Here is a 16,028-nt window from a genome sequence, read left to right on the forward strand (position 1 = left end):
TTAATTTTTTCATTTTCCCAGTCCCATTCATGCCTTCAAGTTTGTTCATCCAAACTTTTACTTCTCTTCTTACTAACCTATTCCTTGAGGACTTTACTCTTTTCAAACTGAGTTATGAAAGTTATTTTATGCTTATGTAAATATATTTTAAACAATAATTTAATTTTTGAGTTAAGTGTTATTTTATCCCTTGATTGTTATGGATAGATTTTTAACTAATAATTATATGCAATGAATGACTATAGATGGCATATTCAAAAGCAGAGAATATCCTTTGCCAACAAAGATCCATCTAGTCAAGGCTATGGTTTTTCCAGTAGTCATGTATGGATGTGAGAGTTGGACTGTGAAGAAAGCTGAGAGCTGAAGAATTGATGCTTTTGAACTGTAGTGTTGGAGAAGACTCTTGAGAGTCCCTTGGACTGCAAGGAGATCCAACCAGTCCATTCTGAAGGAAATCAGTCCTGGGTGTTCTTTGGAAGGAATGATGCTAAAGCTGAAACTCCAGTACTTTGGCCATCTCATGCGAAGAGTTGACTCACTGGAAAAGACTCTGATGCTGGGAGGGATTGGGGGCAGGAGAAGAAGGGGACGACAGAGGATGAGATGGCTGGATGTCATCACTGACTCAATGGACATGAGCTTGAGTGAACTCCAGGAGTTGGTGATGGACAGGGAGGCCTGGCATGCTGCAGTTCATGGGGTCACAGAGTCGGACTTGACTGAGCGACTGAACTGACTGAATGACTATAGATTTATATAAAAGTTTTGGCTATCCCCATCCCCAACTCACACAGATTAAAAGACTTGGACAAACAATAACAGTTTCCAACACCTCAGTGCTTCATCCCAAAAGTGATTCTAGCCACCCACCTTAACGAAGTTGCTGCCTGAGACAGACCAAGGCTGCCAAAAGAATCTACTGCTTACTCTAGCCAACTAGCGGACCCACTGACTCGATGGACGCGAGTCTGAGTGAGCTCCGGGAGTTGGTGATGGGCAGGGAGGCCTGGCGTGCTGTGATTCATGGGGTTGCAGAGTCAGACACTGAGCGACTGAACTGAACTGAACTGAGTAGGCCCTTGATTACCTTTTCTTAGAGCACTTACTGAAAAGGGTTTCCAATTGTGACTGCTTCCCTTTTCCTCTTGAGATGTGTATGAATCTCTTTCAACTCAGAAGTGTCTTTCTCAAAATACCTAAGAGCCATTCCTTTAAAGTGTAGTCATCAGGAAAGGCAAGGCCTCTGTCTCCCAGTCTTTTTAACAGAGTAGATTCCTAATTTAGTTTATTGCCAACTACCAGACACAGCTGGCCTTATTGCACTTATACTTACCAACCCTATTTAATTTTTTTATATAAATTTATTTATTTTAATTGGAGGGTAATTACTTTGCAATATTGTATTGGTTTTGCCATACATCGATATGAATCTGCCACGGGTGTACACGTGTTCCCCATCCTGAACCCCCTCCCACCTCTCTCCCTACATCATCCCTCTGAGTCATCCCAGTGCACCAGCCCTGAGGATCCTGTATCATGCTTTGAACCTGGACTTTACCTCCCTGATTCTATTGAGCCCATTCTCAATTCTGTCTCTACTCCCCCATTCTTCTTTTAAACAACTGTCACCTCTGTACAAACTGAGAGTTGAACTGGAGTTCAGTTCACACTGTACCTCCTACTTTTTTGCAATAGTATGCTACTAATTAAAATTTCTCCTTACTACTATAACTAGTGCCTAGCTTTGTTTATTTTTGATACCCATCACCTTGAAAAAAGGCTCTTATTTGTAGCATTTGGGTTTCTCTGGCAGCTCACCTGGTGAAAAATCTGCCTGTGATGTGGGAGACCTGGGTTTGATCCCTAGGTTGAGAAGATTCCCTGGAGAAGGGAACAGCTACCCACTCCAGTTTTCTTGCCTGGAAGATTCCATGGACCATATAGCCCATGGGGTGGCAAAGAGTCGGACTCGACTGAGCAACTTTTGCTTTCCTTGTAGCATTTATTGATTTGCATAGTGCATATACTCCAGCACCATGACTGATTTCAAGCTACCTGCTCAAAAAATCCCTGACAATTTAATATTCACCTCTCAGGAATGAACTGAGGATGTTTAATTGTTCAGTCACTCTGTCTTGTCAGACTCTTTTAGATCCTGTGGACTGTAACCCACCAGGATCCTGTCCTCGGCGTTTTCCAGGCAAGAACACTGTAATGGGTTGCCATTTCCTCTTACAGGGGGTCTTCCTGATCTAGGGATCAAACCTGCATCCTCTGCGTTGGCAGGTGAATTCTTTACCACCAAGCCATCCAGGAAGCTCCCAGGAATGAAAAAGCTACAGCAAATGAAGACAGTAGAGATGAATCTCATAAATATATGTAGAGTGAAAAAATCAGACACAAAAGATGTATACTGTAAGAAACAACTTCTGCAAATGCCAAAACAGGCAAAATCAGTCTACAGTGTTAGATGTCATGTTATAGATTATAGTCGTGGGAGGGAAAGGGGTATGTTTAATATAAAAGAGCATGGGGAGTGTTGGCGATATTTCCAATATTCTGTTCTGAATGCTCATTATATAAAAAGTTTCCATCAAGACTTCTCTGGTGGTTCAGGGGCTAATATTCTGGACTCCCAATGCAGAGGGCCCAGTTTTGATCCCTGCTTGGGGAATTAGATCCCAGATGTCTCAACTGGTGGCTCAGAGGTAAAGCATCTGCCTCTAATGCAGGAGACTTGGGTTTGATCCCTGGGTCGGAAAGATCCTCTGGAGAAGGAAACGGCAACCCACTCCAGTATTCTTGCCTGGAGAATCCCATGGACAGAGAAGCCTAGTGGGCTACAGTCCATGGGGTTGCAAAGAGTCGGACATGACTGAGCAACTTAACTTTTACTTTGTCTGAACTAAAGATTTGGAATGCCACGACTAAAGATTCAGTGTGCCAAAAGGAAGATCCTATGTGCTGCAATTAAGACCCAGCACAGCCAGATAAATGTTTTTTTCCAGTAATCATGCACAGATGTGAGAGTTGGACCATAAAGAAGGCTGAGTGCTGAAGAATTAATGCTTTCAACGTGTAGTCCTAGAGATGATTCTTGAGAATCCCTTGGACTACAAGGAGATCAACCATTCAATCCTAAAGGAAATCAACCCTGACTATTCATTGGAAGGACTGATGCTGAAGTTGAAGTTCCAATACTTTGGCCACATGACGTGAAGAGCCAACTCATTGGAAAAGACCCTGATGTTGGGAAAGATAGAGGGCAAGAGGAGACAAGGTGACAGGATGAGATGGTTGGATGGTATCATTGACTCCATGAACATGAGTTTGAGCAAACTTCGGGAGATAGCGGAGGACAGAGAAGCCAGGCATCCTGCAGCTATGGGGTCACAAAGAGTTGGACATGACTTAGCAACTGAACAACAACAACAACACAGCCAAACACAAAAAATAAATAAATATTTTTCTTAAGAAATAGTTCAATCTCTATGAACTTCCATTTTTGTTGCATATTTATATCTTATATAGTTCTCTGAATGTTTAAGTGTCATATTTCAGTAATGATTTTCACTGATAGTCTACCATCTAGCTTGTATATTTTGCATTCCTTTGGCTAGTTGCAGGCTCCACAAAACAAAAGGGTTGTGGGGTCAAGAACTGAAGCCGACATATAGTATGTAATTTACTCAGAGTGTAGTCAATTTTTTACCAAATCAAATAGGGAGTAAAACAAACTAGGAATCAGGCCCAAATAAAGCTTAGTCTTTTCTTCTGTAATTTCTGAATCCTTTTGCTTTGTGTTTCCCACAGACATTTACATTAAATGCATTGCAACCTGGAAGATTTGCAAGAAAGAGATGAAAGATAGTACATTTCATTAATAAGTAGGAAGGCAGTGGGGTAGTGATTGGAATTAGGAAGAAATCACTAAAGATAAAAATATGTCAGTGACAAGAGTGGGTAAGACTCGTTGTTATTGTTGAGTCTCCCAGTCATGCCCACTCTTTTCAACCTCACGAACTGCAGAACGCCCGGCCTCCCTGCCTCTCACCATTTCCTGAAGTTTGCACAAGTTCATGTCTGTTGCATTGGTGATGCCATCCAACCATCTCATTCTCTAACTCCCTTTTCTCCTTCTGTCTTCTGTCTTTCCCAGCATCAGGGACTTTTCCAGTGAGTCAGCTGTTCACATCAGATGACCAAAATACTGGAGCTTCAGCTTCAGCATCAGTTCTTCCAGTGAGTATTCATGATTGATTTCCCTCAAGATTGACTGGTTTGACCTCCTTGCTGACCAATGTACTCTCAGCCATCTTCTCCGGCATTACAGTGTGAAGGCATCAATTATTTGGCAATCTGCCTTCTTTATGGTCCAGCTCTCACAACCGTACGTGACCACTGGGAAGAACATAGCCTTGACTATACAGACCCTTGTTAGCAGAGTAATGCCTTTGCTTTTCAACACACTGTCTAGGTTTGTCATGGCTTTCCTGCCAAGAAGCAATCATCTTCTGGTTTCATGGCTGCAGTCACCATCCACAGTGATTATAGAGTCTAAGAAGAAGAAATCGGTTATTACTTTCATCTTTTCCCCTTCTATTTGCCATGAAGTTACAGGGACGAACGGCAAGTCTTCAGTTCAGTTCAGTTCAGTTGCTCAGTCATGTCTGACTTTTTGTAACCATATAGACTGCAGCACACCAATCCTCTCTGTCCATCGCAAACTCCCGGAGTTTACTCAAACTCATGTCCATTGAGTCACTGATGCCATCCAAGCATCTCATCCTCTGTCATCCCCTTCTCCTCCTGCCTTCAATCTTTCCCAGCATCAGGGTCTTTTCTAATGAGTCAGCTCTTTGCATCAGGTGGCCAAAGTATTGGAGCTTCAGCTTCAGCATCAGTCCTTCCAATGAATCTTCATGACTGATTTCCTTTAGGAGTGACTGGTTGGATCTCCTTGCAGTCCAAGGGACCCTCAAGAGTCTTCTCCAATGCCACAATTCTAAAGCATCAATTCTTCAGTGCTGGGCTGGATGAAGCACAAGCTGGAATCAAGATTGCTGGGAGAAATATCAATAACCTCAGATATGCAGATGATACCATCCTTATGGCAGAAAGTGAAGATGAACTAAGGAGCTTCTTGATGAAAGTGAAAGAGGAGAGTGAGTAAAGTTGGCTTAAAGCCCAACATTCAGAAAACTAAGATCATGGCATCCGGTCCCCTCACTTTATGGTAAATAGATGGAGAAACAGTAGAGACAGTGGCTGACTTTATTTTGGGGGGCTCCAAAATCACTGCAGATGGTGGCTGCAGCCATTAAATTAAAAGACACTTACTCCTTGGAAGAAACATTATGACCAACATAGACAGCATATTAAAAAGCAGAGACATTACTTTGCCAAAAAAGGTCTGTCTAGTCAAGGCTACGGTTTTTTTAGTAGTCATGTATGGAAGTGAAATTTGGACTATAAAGAAAGCTGAGCACCATGATCTTACTTTTTTTTTTTTTTAATGTTTAGTTTTAAGCCAGCTTTTTCACTGTCCTCCTTCACCCTCATCAAGAAGCTCTTTAGTTCCTTTTAGCTTTCTGCTGTTAGAGTGATATCATCCACATATCTGAGGTTGTTGGTGTTTCTCCCACCTATTTTGATTCCAGCTTGTAATTTTCAGCCCAGCATTTCTCATGGTGTGTTCAGTGTATAGGTTAAATAAACTTGGTGACAGCGGACAGCCTTGTCATACTCCTTTCTCAATTCTGAATCAACCATTTGTTCCATACAGCGTTCTAACTGTTACTACTTGACCCACATACAGGTTTCTTAGGAGACAGGTTAGATGGCCTGCTATTCCCATCTCTTTAAGAGCTTTTCACAGTTTGTTAAAGACTCATTACACTTTCCATTTATTACATTTTTATTAAATACTCACAATATTTAGACACTTGTTAGATTTTGGATATAGTTATATATCAAGTAACAAAACTGACATGATTTTAGACCAAATATATTTTATAGTCTTATAGGAAAAAAAACGAAAATTTTATCTTATCCAACTTATCTTGTGTATATGTATATACCCAAATGTGAATACACATATAAATTTTGATACATATTTTGAAGGAAAACAAACTACTTCAAAAGGAAAATAAGTAGCATAAATAGGATGGCTTTTCAGAAGTTCTTTAAAAGATAACATCATTTGAAAGTGACATTTGAAAAGAAACTCATGCAAAGAGGAATGAGACCATTGAAGTGCTAGAGGGGTTGAGGGGGTTGAGGAGAACAGTGTCAATTTCCTGAAACCGTACAGATTTTAATTTGTTTGAAGAATTTAGAGTGATAATTTGACTGTATAAGAGTGAACTGATGGAGGAAAGGTGGGAGTCAATGTTGGAGAGAATGGTATGGGAGAATACTGTTGAATCTTGTAAAGTGTGACAAGGCTTTGGATTTTATGTTAACCGTAATTGTAGTATTTTATGGTTTTATTGAATGGCATACCCAATTTAACTTTAAAATATGTCAATTTGGTTTTGTTATGGAAAATATATTAGAATGGAACAAGAGTAGGATCAAGGAGAGTGGGGAGAATATTATGGAATTAATTCAGTAGAGAGATATTGGAAATTTATATCAGGAGAAACACTAAAGAGAAAAAGGAAGGGAAAACAAAACAAAAGAAAAGATTTGAGGATATATTTTGAAGGATTGACACATGATAATAATGAAGGACTAGAAGAAAATTGGAAATAAACTTTGAAATGTTCTTGCCCAAGCACAGAGAAACAAAAGCATTAAGCTTTCAGGATGGGAAAATTGAAAATTTACCTGTGAGCTTTAATAAATATTCAAAGATTGGAAAATTATAATCTTATAATTAAAGAACTCTCTTTTTAACAAGTTAAGTTTTAAAATATTTTAATACACCCAGGTAGGATTGTTAAGAGGTATTTGGATATAAAAGTCTAAAGCTCAGAAAAGAGTTCTGGTTTGGAGATATAAATTCAAGACTTGTTGACATCAGTAGAGATGGAATTTAAATTCTTAGGAATAACTCTGAGAATCTAAGAAGACAGGGCTACATGACAAGACCACTGATAAAGACCAATTAGAGAGTTAAGAAAATCAAGAGACATTGATAACATGGAATCTGAGAGACAAACTTTTCTTAAGAGGAACTGATTACCTGCATAAGGAGCTCGATAAGAGGAAAGGCAAGATGTACCTAATGGGTTTGGCAGTGTGGAGGTCAGTAATGACTGTGGCAAAATATTGGCTGAAAGGTCTGAACCAAAACCAGATTGAAATGGGTTGAAAAGTGAATAGGATGTGAAGAACAAAAGATAGATTGTGCCATTCATTATATTGAGAAATGTGACTGGAAAAGAACAGAGAAATAGACCCCTAGCTGGCTGGACATATATGACCAAGGAAATAGGTGCTGTGCTGTGCTTAGTCCCTCAGTTGTCCAATTCTTTGCAACCCCTTGAATTATGGCCTGCCTGGCACCTCTGTCCATGGGGATTCACCAGACAAGAATACTGGAGTAGATAGCCCGTTCCCTTCTCCAGAGGATCTTCCCAACCCAGGCATTGAACCCAGTTCTCCCACATTGCAGGAGGATTCTTTACCATCTAAGCCACCAGGAGAGCTCAAGAATACTGGAGTGGGTAGCCTATCCCTTCTCCAGGGGATCTTCCCAATCCAGGAATCGAATGAGGGTCTCCTGCATTGCAGGCAGATTCTCTACCAGCTGAGCTACTAGGGAAGCCTGAAGGAAATGTGTAGGCTTGTTTTTAAGAATGGAGATACTAAAGTATTCTTAAATGCAGAAAGCACTGTTCAAGTAAATAGTAAAAGCATAAAGATGTAAGAAATAAAGAAAACATAAAGAAGTAAAGCCTTTGAGAATGTAAGAGGAAATGGGATTCATTGCATATGTGATGATAGGAAGATTATTACAGGCTAGGACAAAGATAAATAGAATTTTTTGAGAACAACATTGTGGAGGAAAGACCTTGGTAGAATGTCAGTGCTGGGTGGGACTAGCTCTCTCTCCCTTCCGGAAGATGGTTCTCTTAATGGCCTTAATGAGTTCCTTGTTGCGAAGACTGTAGATAATTGGGTTGACTAGTGGTGTTAGTACAGAGTAGACTACAGCAAGCGTCCGATCAAGGGTCAATGAATAGCTCTCCTTCAGCCGCACATACATGAAGATGATGCTCCCAAAGAAGATGAGGACCACAATAAGATGGGAAGCACATGTAGAGAAGGCCTTCTTTCTTCCTGCGATCGTTTTTATCTGCAGCACAGTCCCAATGATTCTTCCATAAGATACCATAATAAAGAGGAAGGTGATAAGGATGATGAAGGCATTGATGGCAAAGTCCACCAGGACATTAGTGGATGTGTCCTTGCAGGCCAGGCTCAGAAGAGGTGGAAAGTCACAGAAGATGTGTTGAATTTCATTGTAGCCACAAAAAGGGAGCTTGGAGACCAGGATGACTTCAGATATGGGACATAGAAAGCCACAGGTCCAACAACCAGCAGCCATCTTGGCACAGAGCATGGGGGTCATAACTGCAGGATAGTGGAGGGGCCGGCAAATGGCCAGGTATCGGTCATAGGCCATTGCTGTAAGAAGGTAGCATTCAGAGGCCCCTAGGGAGTGGAAGAAGTAGGTCTGAAGGAGGCATCCTGAAAAAGAAATGGTCTTCTTATCACTGAGAAGATTAGCTAGCATCTTGGGGATAGTGGTGGCTGTATACCACAGCTCCAAGAAGGAAAGAATACTGACAAAGTGGTACATGGGTGTGTGTAGGGCTGCATCCAGTCGTATGACTAGGAAGATGAGCATGTTGCCGCAGATAGTGAACAGGTATGCCAACAGCAGCAGGACAAAAATCCAGCCCCTGATATGTCCCACCCTGGGGAAACCAAGGAGCACAAATTCAGACAGGCTTGAATGGTTGTGTGGCTCCATGAGAGGCTGAGGTGAGGAAGGAAAGAAGAAATTAAATTGAAGTAATGCAAAATTCAACTCAAAATTTTCTCTTTACTGTTTAGTTGTTTTGTTTTTTGTTTTTTGTTTTTTAATTTAAAGGCAGAACTTTTATTACTACTACCACTGCTATTGCTATTTGCAGATGACACCACCCTTATGGCAGAAAGTGAAGAGGAGCTAAAAGGCCTCTTGATGAAAGTTAAAGAAGAGAGTGAAAAAGTTGGCTTAAAGCTCAGCATTCAGAAAACGAAGATCATGGCATCTGGTCCCATCACTTCATGGGAAATAGATGGGGAAACAGTGGAAACAGTGTCAGACTTTATTTTGGGGGGCTTCAAAATCACTGCAGATGGTGACTGCTGTGATGAAATTAAAAGACGCTTACTCCTTGGAAGAAAAGTTATGACCAACCTAGATAGCCTATTCAAAAGCAGAAACATTACTTTGCCGACTAAGGTCCATCTAGTCAAGGCTATGGTTTTCCTGTGGTCATATATGGATGTGAGAGTTGGACTGTGAAGACGGCTGAGCACCGAAGAATTGATGCTTTTGAACTGTGCTGTTGGAGAAGATTCTTGAGAGTCCCTTGGACTGCAAGGAGATCCAACCAGTCCATTCTAAAAGAGATCAACCCTGGAATTTCTTTGGAAGGAATAATGCTAAAGCTGAAACTCCAATACTTTGGCCACCTCATGCGAAAAGTTAACTCATTGGAAAAGACTCTTATGCTGGGAGGGATTGGGGGCAGTAGGAGAAGGGGACGACAGAGGATGAGATGGCTGGATGGCATCACTGACTTGATGGACATGAGTCTGAGTGAACTCCAGGAGATGGTGATGGACAGGGAGGCTTGGCATGCTGCGATTCATGGGGTCGCAAAGAGTTGGACACGACTGAGCGACTGAACTGAACTGAACTTGACTGAACTGAAAAATAACAATAACTAACTTTCATTAGCACTCACTGTGCACTGAGCATTTTACAAGTGCTTTGCATTCAATATTTTACTTAATTTTCACACATCCAATCAGATAAGTACCATTGCTATACATGTTTTACCAATGGTAAAATTTAAGAGAAAATAGTGAGATTATGAAGATTTTCTATTTCATATAGATACCATGGTACAGAAACAGAATTTCACCTTATGCATGCTACCTCCATGTTATTTACCTCTATGCTATGTGACCTTCCCCAAGCATTCTGTTCCCCTAACCTGGTTCATAGTTTTTCCTTCAGTCAGGTCTCCAAAGGTTTGAGACAGGAGGTAGATGCACTCTCCCCATCCCCACCCCCGCAGGGTAAAGTAACTAGACATTCATTCCCTGTGGACTGAAACTCCAAGATGAGACCAGCAGAACAATTAAGAGAGGAGGCTGGCCCCTGCCCAGACCACATATTTCTCATTCTCAAAGTCAGGAGACCTCCCGAACCACACATGAAATCCACCTTGGCTAAGAGATGTGTGTGCACACATGGGACAATCCTGAAATATACTAAATATGAACAGTGAACCAGAAAAATCAAAATGATTGGCCAAAGAAAACCTGGAAAATAAAACTAATTCAAACTGCCACAAGAGTGTGACTCAGGGACTCTCTGAGTCTGCCCTTTTGTCTATCTACACATATTGTATTATTTTCCTCCTAGTAAATACTTTACGTGTTTCACTACTTTTCATCTTTGTGGGAATTCTTTTCTGCAAAGCTGAAGGGCCTTTGTCACTGATCACTGGTCTAATGGCTAGGATATGGTGTTTTCACTGCCATGACCCAGCCTCAACCTCTGGCCAGGAACCTAAGCCCTGCTTCAAGCTGTTGCAGGCCGAGGCCACTCGAGTTCAGGGTGAATTTTGTTGATGAGATTAATGCAGTGACAAGCCTTTTCTAATTGTTCAGCTCACCGCTCTAAAACTTTATGTATCCGGCATAAGGAATACAGAACGAAACAAGCTATAATCCTTGTGTCCAGAAATCTTGCATCCTCCTGGGGAAGAGGACAAAGCAGTCATCTTGATACAGCCTGTGAAGTACAGAACACTACAGAGTGCTAAGGCAGGGGCCCATTTCTCAGACCAGGAAGACTGAGAAAGGCTTCTCAGAGGAGGAAGCCTTTGAATAGAATTTTCCAGGAAGAGTAGGAGTTACCTGAAAGAGGAAAAAAACATTTCAGACAAAAAGCACACACGCAGATGATGAACAGAAAGCAGCCTGATTTAGGGAAACACATGCTTGCCGGTATGATGGGGCAACTGGGAAAGCTCACCGAATGATTTAGGATCTTACCCCAAAAGGTCAGGGGTGCCATTGAAGAATATTAGATCAGTAAATGACATGATCATATGCAGATTTTGAAAACATCACTGATATTTGACTACTTTAACCAAGCTCAGAGATGAAGGTGTGAATTTGCCTGTGGGTATCACTGATGGAAAGATCAGTGGAGTGTTAACACATCTGGTAAGAGAATGAAGGCTAAAAAATAAACATGATAAAGTGGCAGTTAGTATAAATCCTACATTTTCAGAAAAACAGAAATAGGTGAGAAATATATATCTGGCTTAATGATATTTCATAGGAACAAATATCAGACATTCTTATTCTCAAGACCAAAGTGAAGCAGATTCAAAAAGAAAAAGAAAGGAAAAGAAAAGAAACCATCATAACTAAAAACAAACAAACAAAAAAACCCACAAGTAATGTGACTTTAAATGCATAAAAATGATAACCAATGGCAGTCACATCACATTTACAGAGGGCTGTCCAATGGCACCTCACTCCAGTACTCTTGCCTAGAAAATCCGATGGATGGAGGAGCCTGGAAGGCTGCAGTCCTTGAGGGTTGGACAGGACTGAGCGACTTCACTTTCACTTTCCACTTTCATGCACTGGAAAAGGAAATGGCAACCCACTCCAGTGTTCTTGCCTGGAGAATCTCAAGAAAGGGAGAGCCTGGTAGGAGGCCATCTATGGGGTCGCACAGAGTCAGACATGACTGAAACGACTTAGCAGTAGCAGCAGCAGTCCATATTATAGTTCCCAAACTGACAAACTGCAGTCTCTTCCTATTTTTGTAGTCCTAATATTTGTCATAACTTATTAAAGGTATTCAGTAAAAGCTAATTGCTTAATCAAACAAATAAATGTGGAAATTAGTTAAAAATTAGTAGATTCCCCTCCCAATAGTTTCCCTTCAACTCATACCTCATACCTTAAATTTAAACATTGTTCCCAAACCCAAAATACCCTGCAGAGGAAATCAAATTCTGGGCTTGATATTTGTAAATCCTAAAATGATTCAAAGTAATTAGTGTTTAAGACATCCTCTTGAATCTATTCTAATTCTAAAGGTATTATATATTAACCTCTCTAATTGCAAGAGACAAATATGCTAAAACAGAAATCTCTGCCTGATCACAACCTGGCACCTTTGCTCCTCTGCACCATTTGCTTCTGGTTTACCTCTCAGCCCATTTTTTCCATCTGGTAACTTGCTTCTCATCCTTTCCCATGAGGTCAAATGTCAACTCGTTAGTGACACCTTTTCTGAATCCCCCAGAAAATGTGTATTCCTTCTTCAAAGTCCTCAAATGTTTGCAGAGTCCACTTAACATATTGCATTAACTTTATAATGTCTGTATTCCTCATAAACTGTAAGATCTTTGAGAGCAAATGTGATGCCTTATTAGCTATTGTATATCCCCCACCAGTGCCTAGAACAATGAGGATAGAAGTTGTCAGCTCATTGTTTCTTGATCATACTTAAATTTTTTGTAGATAAATTTGTTTTTCTATTGCATTTGAACACATCCTTCTTGTTCTTTTGGTGTCTTAAGTTTAATATGCCTACTAAACTTAGCAGCTCAAGTTTTGTCTTGCCTTCTTTCCCCTAATTCTGTCGAAAACCATTACTCTGACCCACCCAGAATAATTAAATCCAAGAAATATTTGGATCATTTTTTGTGTATAGGTAAGGATTATTGAGGGGCTTCTCTGGTGGCTCAGGTGGCAAAGAACCTGCCTGCCAGTGCAGAAGATTCAAGAGACACAGTTTCAGTCACCTGGAGACTCCCATGGATTCTCTAGGGAAGAATTGTAGGAGGGCTTGGAGTTTGAGTTTTACCTGCTAGAAGACAGACGTGGTTTCTATCCAAGTGCCCTCCTAGGAACCTAGCCTAAGCCTGATTCTCATCTGTATCTGGGGCTGTATCCCCCTTGCCTGTGTCCCTCGTGGCCTGAGACAGTCTATGGGGTTGCTAAGTGGCAGACATGACTGAGTGAGCACGTTATTGATGATATTGATGAATGAGAGTTATTCATGATATTTTATCTTTCTACAAATTAGCTTTGTTTCAACAAAGCTAACTGTATGTGTAGGTTGAGTAAGTTCTTACAAACATTGAATAATTTCAGTAGGACTCTGAAGACCTCTAGATCTTAACACTGGTTCATCATCAAGTGTCTTTAACATCCCCAGTGAGAGAGCTATGTACAGCCCTCTCCACATGAAATGTTTTCAAATACAGCTAGCTGCTCCTGAGATGATACAATATCTCACTAGACCTTCTTAGTTACAGTACCTATGTCATGAATGATTTTCTCAGAAACCTCTACTCTCTGCCATCTTTGCCAGAATGTAGCCAGTCTACAGCAGTATACAGGGAAACTTCTTGTCTCTCAAAATAGCCATTAGCCAATCTCTTGGCTGTAGAGTGAAATTAAGTATCAAAGAGGACAGTGGATAAGGTAACCTGTAAAGTTTCCTCTAAATTAGAAACTCTGATTCTCAGAATTGGACATCTCAAGTCCCCACCATTTAAGTCATCTTTCTGCCAACCCAACTCTCTAACTTCAAAATATTATGTTTTCAAATCCTTTATTAGAGGTCCCCCCTTTCAGATCCTCAGATCACCTACCAGCCACTGAACATCATTTGGTATCTTCCTTTGTCTCTCTCGCTTTGCTCAGGTATATGTGGGAGATAGAGACTGTACCTAGAAGCCTTTTCTCCTCTTTAAGAAATTCCATCCCCATGGGGCAGAGTCCCCAGAGCTAACCTTGACTATCTCAGGCCACGAGGGACACAGGCAAGGGGGACACCTTCAGCCTCAGATGCAGATGAAAATCAGGCTTAGGCGAGGTTCCCGGGAAAGCATTTAGATAGAGGCCACGTCTATCTTTTACCAGGTGGACTCAGAGAAGCCTTTCCCCAAATGCTTGCCATCTTTTCACCAGTTCTTCAACTCCTATTCCTCTCCCCATTGCTAGTGACTTCTCAACAGACTCTTGAACTCTGGCTCTGCAGAAATGACCCCCAACCTTACAATTCTTCCCATAAACATACATTCATATTTCCTTGTCTTGCCTCGCAAGTCCAAAAAGACTTTGTATATCCTCTCATCTTTTCAAATAATGAGTTTTCCTAATTATTTTCCCAATCCAGCCTAACATTGTTCATTCTTTGAGAAAACTTTCTGATAGGAGTGGTTGTTCTGGAAATTTAAAAAAAAAAAAAAAAGCTTAGAGCCTCAGAAACCTAAATTTCAGTCTTGCTCTCATAAAATACCCATTTAATGATCATTTGCTAAGTATGTTGTTCTAAGTAGAATGTATGTATCAACTGATATGATGGTTGCAATTTCTCTATGAGGTTGCTGCTGCTGCTGCTAAGTCGCTTCAGTCGTGACAACTCTGCGCAACCCCATAGATGGCAGCCCATCAGGCACCCCTGTCCTTGGGATTCTCCAGGCAAGAACACTGGAGTGGGTTGCCATTTCCTTCTCCAATGCATGAGAGTGAAAAGTGAAAGTGAAGTCGCTCAGTTGTGTCTGACTCTTAGCGACCCCATGGACTGCAGCCCACCAGGCTCCTCCATCCACGGGATTCTCCAGGCAAGAGTACTGGAGTGGGGTGCCATTGCCTTCTCTGCTATGAGGTTGGTACAACTGTTATTCTCATGTTAAACTCTCTGAAGCACAGAGAGTTTAAAAATATATCCAAGATCACACAGCTAGTACAAATCCTTGTCAGGATTATGAAGCAAAGTGTGCTGACCCCAGAACCTGTGCTCATCACTTCTAAGCTCACTGCCTTCAGTGGTTGATGGAATAACCAAGGGCACATAGTCACCTGGCCACCACTCATTATCTATGTGCCCTGAAGCAGTCATTCATCTCTGTGAATCTATATTGTCTCATGTATAAATCTGTGTTGTGAGGGTTATGTGAAAATTAATAGGAAAAGTAACTATATTGGTTCTAAAATGTGTCTGCACATATTTCTCTTTCACTTAGTAGTTGTAGAGTAGATATTTTTTCATTAAATTCCTCCAAATAACTGTGAAGGCATCTAAATTACTTAACCACTCATAACCTATTTTCTTCACCTTTAAAGTGTGTATATTTAGGTTGCTTTTAGAATTAGAGCACACAGCAATGCCTTCCACACAGTGGACAGGAACACACCTTAGAGTTTAACAAAATTTAACTTCTTGCAATGAGAGAGAGTGCACATCATATGGACTGTGGAGCATTTCAGTAAAGGGTTGTTAGAAAAGAATTTATTTTAGTGGCATGGTTTCATGTTAGGTGATTCAAGGCAAGGTCCAAAGAAGCAGGAATGGATCTGAATTGGATCCTGTCAGTTACTGGAGATAATTCTGTGACTGAGTATCTTAATAACTTTAATTAGAAGGTAAATTAAACTTGCAGTTGATAAGCAGTAGTCAGTGCTAGTGACTCAACAGTCTCACCTCCTGAAAAGAGCAACAGGGCCACCAAGACAAAAATAGAAATCACCTAAATCTATTATGTTTTTTAATCGCACTTCCCTCTACTTGGGACAGTCCTAGAAAAGAATTCTGTTACTGTATCCCTCTACCCTGACCCCTTTCACCAATGTAATACCACCTCATTCTTACAGTAACATCTCTTCCTCAAAGAAGTCTGATCTGATCACACTATATAAATACCCTATCTATATATATGCCCTCTCTTTCAGTGCTTTTTCTGTCCATTGCA

General features: G+C 40.8%; 1 protein-coding gene across 1 annotated transcript; it reads right to left on the reverse strand.

The window, feature by feature from the left end:
• Positions 1 to 8,035: 8,035 nt before the first annotated feature.
• On the reverse strand, positions 8,036 to 8,989 carry LOC105612643 (olfactory receptor 6N2). The gene has a single exon (XM_015091802.4). The coding sequence runs from the start codon at positions 8,987 to 8,989 to the stop codon at positions 8,036 to 8,038; it is 954 nt and encodes a 317-aa protein (XP_014947288.1).
• Positions 8,990 to 16,028: the final 7,039 nt, after the last annotated feature.

This window comes from Ovis aries, chromosome 1 (genome assembly GCF_016772045.2).
Source record: "Ovis aries strain OAR_USU_Benz2616 breed Rambouillet chromosome 1, ARS-UI_Ramb_v3.0, whole genome shotgun sequence".
Taxonomy (NCBI): Eukaryota; Metazoa; Chordata; class Mammalia; order Artiodactyla; family Bovidae; genus Ovis; species Ovis aries.